General features: G+C 52.2%; 1 protein-coding gene across 1 annotated transcript; it reads left to right on the plus strand.

Moving 5' to 3' along the window:
- The first annotated feature begins 72 nt into the window (after positions 1–72).
- Positions 73–4936, plus strand: SPR (sepiapterin reductase (7,8-dihydrobiopterin:NADP+ oxidoreductase)). The gene is made up of 3 exons (XM_004691519.2): positions 73–447; positions 986–1276; positions 4220–4936. Exons 1-3 carry the CDS (start codon positions 144–146, stop codon positions 4408–4410), a joined length of 786 nt encoding a protein of 261 aa, XP_004691576.1. The 5' UTR covers positions 73–143; the 3' UTR covers positions 4411–4936.
- The last annotated feature ends 1680 nt before the right edge of the window (positions 4937–6616 follow it).

Raw genomic sequence — 6616 nt, forward strand, 5'->3', positions numbered from 1 at the left:
CACGCTCTCCTCCGCGCCCCGCCCACCCGCGCTCCGTCCCTGGCTCCTCTAGCCCCGCTCCGCCCACTGAGGCTCTGCCTACCGCGGCGCTCAGCCCTTTGCCGGGTCCCGCGTTCCAGCGCGAGCAGGCAAAGGTCGCAGGCATGGAAGGTGGCCTGGGACGCGCCGTGTGCGTACTAACCGGGGCCTCCCGCGGCTTCGGCCGGGCGCTCGCCCCGCTCCTGGCCCCTCTGCTGTCACCGGGCTCGGTGCTGGTCATCAGCGCCCGCAGCGACGAAGCACTGCGACAGCTGGAAGCCGAGCTGAACGCGGACAGGCCGAGTCTGCGCGTGGAGCGCGTGCCCGCCGACCTGGGCACCGAGGCCGGCTTGCAGCAGCTGCTTGGCGCTCTGGGGAAGCTCGTCAGACCGGAGGGGCTGCAGCGCCTGCTGCTCATCAACAACGCGGGTAAGACCTCGTGTGAGCGCGTCAGTGCTGCTTAGTGTTCCTGCTGGTTCTCCCTCCTTCACTCCTCCCACCATTTGGAAACCTAAAGGTTGACTCCTATGAGTCAGAAAAGCCGCCTGGCGGTGCTGACTGTTTCTGTGAGCAATGGAAGACCGGTGTTGCCCGGCGCCTCACTGACCTCCTCCCCCGCGGAGGAGGCCAGGGTGGAGAAAGCGCGGTAGAACGTTCCGGTTGGTCTTACTCCGCGCCCTCTGGCGGAGACCTGCGTAAGGGCATGGGATCGCGAGGCAACAGTCAATTCCCTGGTTTCTCCAAAAGACTCCCAGAGTTTCTCTGGGGTCCCAGAACAGGGCATGAACCTTTTCGGTTTGCTACTTGGGTGAATGGTGGTGTCGCATGTCTGTCTGCAGGGCTGGGGAAGAGGGAGGGTCTCATTCTAGGTTTGCACGGGAAGGGGGGGTCTGAAGGGATTTGGAGAGAATTGGGGGAAGAGAAAGCCCCTCCTGCTCGGGATGGAACCTAAGGTCTGTTTTTTCAGGTACTCTTGGGGATGTGTCCAGAGGCTTTGTGGACCTGGGCGACCCAGCTGAAGTCAACAACTACTGGGCTCTGAACTTGACCTCTGCACTCTGCCTGACATCCAGCATCCTGAAGGCCTTCCGGGACAGTCCTGGCCTCAGCAAGACTGTGATTAACATCTCTTCCCTCTGTGCTCTGCAGCCTTTTAAGGGCTGGGCACTCTACTGTGCAGGGAAGGCTGCCCGTGACATGATGTTCCAGGTCCTGGCTACAGAAGAACCTAGTGTGAGGGTGCTGAGCTATGCCCCAGGTAGGCAGGGCGCTACTGCCCCCCTCTCCCTCAGAACTGCTGGTTCTTCTAATCTACTCCTCCAAGAATTTAATGTCCCTGAATCATTACCATCACTCGGTAAGGGAAATAAATACAGGTGCCAAGGAAGCTAAAGCTGGCAGGAGAGGGAGCTGTAGAGTAACAGGCTATGGAGAGAGTGCAGCTGGCCTGGACGGGAGGGTAGGCCCAGAGAGTCTGAGGTACTAGAGTTTGAAGAAAGATTAAGGCTTGAATTCCAGATCTGTAGCCCATTTCCTCACGTGAACAGGTAAGGCACTACCTTTCTCACACAGCAGTTTGGAGGACTGAAAGGGTAATATATGTGAAAATGATCCCTAGTTGTGAAGTGCTGTCTAATTGTTAGCACTTCTAATTGTTAGGTAGAATGTGGCACACTATGTTGTTTTCTTGTTTACTTCTCTGCATCCTTTCTTGATGGGAAAACCTTAAAGGCAGGGACCATACACTATTGCTTGTCTCCGGCACCTAGCAAAGTACTCTACTGAGTCACCCTACACTAAATGCTAGATGATTGATGAGCCGATAGAGACTGTTGAGTCCTGACTATCCTAGACTGAACAGGGCAGGAATACTGGGGGGTGCTGGGATAAATAAAGGGTCCCTGTCCTCATGATAAATTAAAGGGTAGGACCAGCCTGGTGACATTTGGTCCAATTTCCCATCATCTTGCCATGATGCCACTATCTCAAAAATGAGGCTTCCATTCTAGGCTTGATTGCTGCAATTAGAAAGTGGGTGACATAGCTATTGATAATGGAACAACTCAGGTGGATATCCAGTAGTCTATTCCCCCTGGAACCCTGGGTGCTGCAAGGTAGTAACCTGATTAAAATCCAGATGTGGATTTTAGATCAAGCCTTGCCTTTCTACTTCCTCATGTTCTCCAGTACCCAGTCCTCTGTCACGCCCTAGCGCACACACACACCATTATTCTTGTAGCCAGCATTAGATAGTTTACTAGAAATTGTCTCGGAGTAGGTCATTTTGTGTTGTCATTTGGGGGTGACCTATTAGCTATGTGGACTTAGATGTTAAAAACTCTGTAGATTTGAGAAGTTCATAGCCAGTGTTTCTTTAAAGTTACTCCTTCTTCTGGGAGTTCCTCCAGAACTGTGTATATGATTATTTTAATGGTAATCTTTGACCCATGTAGACCTCCTGCTCTGTTTGTCATTCTTTTTTTCCAGTTTGTTCCTCTGACTGATTCAAATGACCTGTCTTCTGGTTCGCAAATACACTGTTTGATTGGGTCTGTTGTTGACTTCTTCAATTCAATCATTGGATTTTTCAAGTCCAGGATTTTTGTTTGGTCTTTTAATGGTTTCTGTTTTCTGTTGAACTTTGCATTTTGTCCATGCGTGGTTTCCTTAATTTGTCTATTTGTAGCTCACTGAATCTCTTTAAGAGGATGATACTGAATTCTTTTTCAGACAGTTCATATAACTCTTTAGGATCAGTCATCTAAGTTTGTGTAGTTTCCTTTGTTGGTGTCATATTACCTTGATTATTCTTGATCCTTACATTCTTGCCTTTATTTATGCTTTTGAGGAAGTAGGAACCTCTTCCAATCTTTACATGCTGACTTCGGTGAGCAAATCTCTTTACTAGTCAGTCTTCCCAGAGATTGTAGATGGGCCATTTGGTGATATCTGCGGTGGGCTTGTTGTTGGAATCCTTGGGTGACCTGTGCTTGAGTGGGTTGAAAGCCCGGTCTGGTGATGAACCTGGCCAGGAACCTGGGGTTCATGGCCGCTTGCCTAGAGGCTAGATTTGAAAGAACTGACTGGGAACCTGGTCCCTCAGGACCTGTGGATCATGGGATCAAGCTGGTGCTGAGAAGCTGCTGCCAAGGGAGCCGCCTGAGGCCATAGGAATCAGCTAGTGCTAGAGTGGCTTGAGCTGACAGGGACCCCCCCTGGAGGCTGGCCTGAAAGAGCTCCCACGGGCACCAGGCACTGCCAGGGCCTGCTGGAGCCAACAGGCACCAGGTTGGATTAAGGGCTAAGGTTCAGGGGAGCCCCGTGCCATGGAAGCTGTCTGTCCAGGAAGTACCTGGAGTTGCTGGAGCTGACAGGCCCTGGAGGGGAAGGGTAGTGGAGCTGGATTCCTCAGCACCTAGGGCAGTGGGGTTGGTCTGATGCTGGGGTGGGCTGGCCCTAGTGTGTGGTAAAGTCTTGTGTTCTCTTCAGTCTTCTCCCACAGTGAAGGTCTCTCTCTCTCTCTCTCTCTGTACTGGGCTACTCAGTTTGGGAGTAGGAGAAGGTATGGAAATGGTATCATTCTTTTTCCTACCTACCTCAATGCTCTCAGTACATACTTTTTTATTTCTGTTTTGCCTAGGTAGTATAAACGCTTACCTGGAATCCTTACTCTTGTGAAGGTATTTTTTGTGTTTCCAAGTAGTTGCTTAAATGGATAATTCTGTGGAAGTACAAGTGCTAGAAATTCCTGAGCTGCTATTTTGCTGACTTTAGTCATGTTTGATAGCAGGTTGCACTTAGCAGAGGGCTACAGATGGAATTGAAGGAGGGAGAAAACCAGGACTGTATGTATTAAGGACATGACTGTCAAGGTTTGCAGAAGTGTCCTCCCTGGTGACCAGTTGGCTGTGGGGGCAACGGGGAGGGAGGAGGAGGTGATGGGGTTTAGAGTCTGGGAGAAGAGCATTTCACTAACAGAAACAGGAAAGTCAGGAGGAGATGCTGGTTGGCGATAAGCTTGATTGCAGATACGGTGACCTGGGGGACCATGTTCAGTGTGCCTTGGAATTTGAGTCTATAACTCAACAGCGACAGCTAGATCCTCAGGGAGGACTGACATCTCCAGCCACACCTTACTCCACCCTCTACCCCACTTTGCATGCACAGCATGCCCCCTCATCGTCTGCTCTCCACCCTCCAGGTCCACTGGACACAGACATGCAGCATGTGGCCCGGGAGACCTCTGTGGACCCAGAATTACGAAAAAAACTGCAGGAGCTGAAGACAAAGGGGGAGCTGGTGGACTGTAGAATGTCAGCCCAGAAACTGCTGAGCTTGCTGCAGAAGGACACCTTCAAGTCTGGTGCCCATATTGACTACTACGATGAATAAGCTCATGTTCTTGGCTCCTGGGCCTTTCATCCCTCTCTTTCAGACACACCTGTGCCCCCCACATCCAGCCACACTGCCAGATCTACCTTTCCCAGATGAGCACTTGAGCCTCCAGGCCCAGCCAGCTTTGAGGCCCTCGACCCCCAGAGTCCCAGTCCTCAGGAGTCTGTGTGGAGCACCCTGAATTAGGGAGAGGCCTAGGAGAGGCCTCTCAGAAATAGAGTTTCAGGGGAGGGTAAAGCAGGACAAGATGGTGGGACACTGAAAAGAGGAGATTGGGTCTCCTAACTTGGGCCAGTTAATGGGAAGATGAGGGGTGAACTGGCACCACATAGGAGGCTCCTGCAGGACCACAGGTGGGTGACCGGTGGGGAGGGAGAATAGCGTAAGCTCTGTCCCACAGGGATGCCCCTGGCTCAGGGTAACCAAACCTGTTGAACTTCATGTATTCATTCTGATTTCCTGGAGCAGCTACCACCTGTCCTCAGACAGAGGTTTTCTTAAAGGCAGAAACAAATAAAGTGATTGTGCTTATTAGTGCCTGCTTTTGTCCGCTGATACAGAGCCACGACTAACTCCCTGGTTTGCTGGATCTGGGGGTGGTCCTGAGGCAATTAACCCAAAGTTGGAATGCTGCCTTATGTCCTAGGGAGTTGTCTGGAGCTACCTCTTCTCACTGACCCTGCCCAAGCCCCAGTTCAAACAGGGTAGCCAAGGTGGGCATCCCAGACCCTGTTTCTTCATGCTGCTGCCTACACTGACCCATCTTTATTATCTTTCCTCAACCTTGACCCACTCAGGAGTATCTACCCTTTAGACCTGAGAATGGATCCTTTCCCGGGTTCTCTTGTATTCCCAGTTCCACCCTTGCCCACATGGCACTGTTCTGAATGGGTCCCAGTTCCTCAGGGCCCCCCGTTATGGGCCTTCCTGGTAATGTCCCTGTGGGCTTAGAACCAGCAAATCTTTGGTGGAGATGAGCAAGATTCAAAGAGAGGGAGACCTTGAGAAACTTGGAGTGCGACCAGAGGCATCCCGCCAGCCCCCGTGCGGTAGGCTACAGCCAGCCAGCCCCTCACCCTGGGCCTCTGAGAGGGGTCCTCACCAGCTTCCTCCAGAGTTCAGTCCTGCAGGAGGGAGCGCTCTTTGCTCCTTGTGCACAGCAGAGGGCGCACGGAGGCCATGCCTTCTGGAGAACAGGCAGCTGCATTTCTCTGAGACTCTTGTCCTGGAGGCAGACCCTGAGTCAGCGCTGGCAGTAGCCTACTAGGTATTCCAGGAGGGCGTGAGCAATACATGCTGTCTTCACCCAGCCCAGCCTTTGCCCTCACAGAGTGAAAATTGCTATACTCTTATTCCTGCCTGCCAGCTGGTAACACAAACAAGTTGCTTTGCTTCTCTGTGCCTCAATTTTCCAGTCTGAAAAATGTGGATTTAGAATAGTGCCTCCCTCAAAGGATCATGGAGAATAATGTGATTTGTACTTACAAAGGTTGAACACAGTGCTAGCATTGCAGCAAATACTGCCTTTTAATACCAAGATGCAGCTCGTCCTGAAGCACTACCTGCAGGCTCGTCGTCTCCACACCACCACCTCTTGCCCCTGCAGATGTGTGACCAGACCTCTCACTGTACTGCCCCAGGTCGGACCTCGGTGGGGCTGGTGGTCAGTCTGGACAACTTGTCCTGGACTCAGTGGACTCATGAGAAAGTGCTTGAGCCTTGGAATTAGGAGCCCTGGGTCTCCCTCTGTGACGGATGCTGTGGCCCTCAGGCAGTTCTTCCCTCCTTCTGGCTGCACCGTCCTTAGACTAGAGGAGCTCCAAGATTCCTTCCTGCAAATCTTTCTCCAAGTGTTTCAAACGTGCTCATTCTGCACCTAGTGGCACCAGGTTTGCCTCTAAAGGTGGAGCTACCCACACCGGGGCTGCCCCTTCTGTCACTGTGAGTCATGGCCATTTTCCCTATGGGGCCCTTGCTTCTGTGGGATGAGGGCAGTCAGTGCCAGCTCACCCCCACCCCAAGTCTGGTGGGGTTGTCCCCCTCGCCCTGCCAGGCTGTCTGAGGACGTGGTGAGGAGTACCACATGTGCCCACAAGGGGGCAAGACCCTCCCACGCCTGGCAGTTGTCTTGCCTGAGCCCAAGGATTTAAAGAGCCTTGAAAATGACCCTAGACTTCTCTCTTTTTCTCCATAACTAGGAGTA

Source organism: Condylura cristata, unplaced genomic scaffold (genome assembly GCF_000260355.1).
Source record: "Condylura cristata isolate star-nosed mole 26May11 unplaced genomic scaffold, ConCri1.0 scaffold00031, whole genome shotgun sequence".
Classification (NCBI taxonomy): Eukaryota; Metazoa; Chordata; class Mammalia; order Eulipotyphla; family Talpidae; genus Condylura; species Condylura cristata.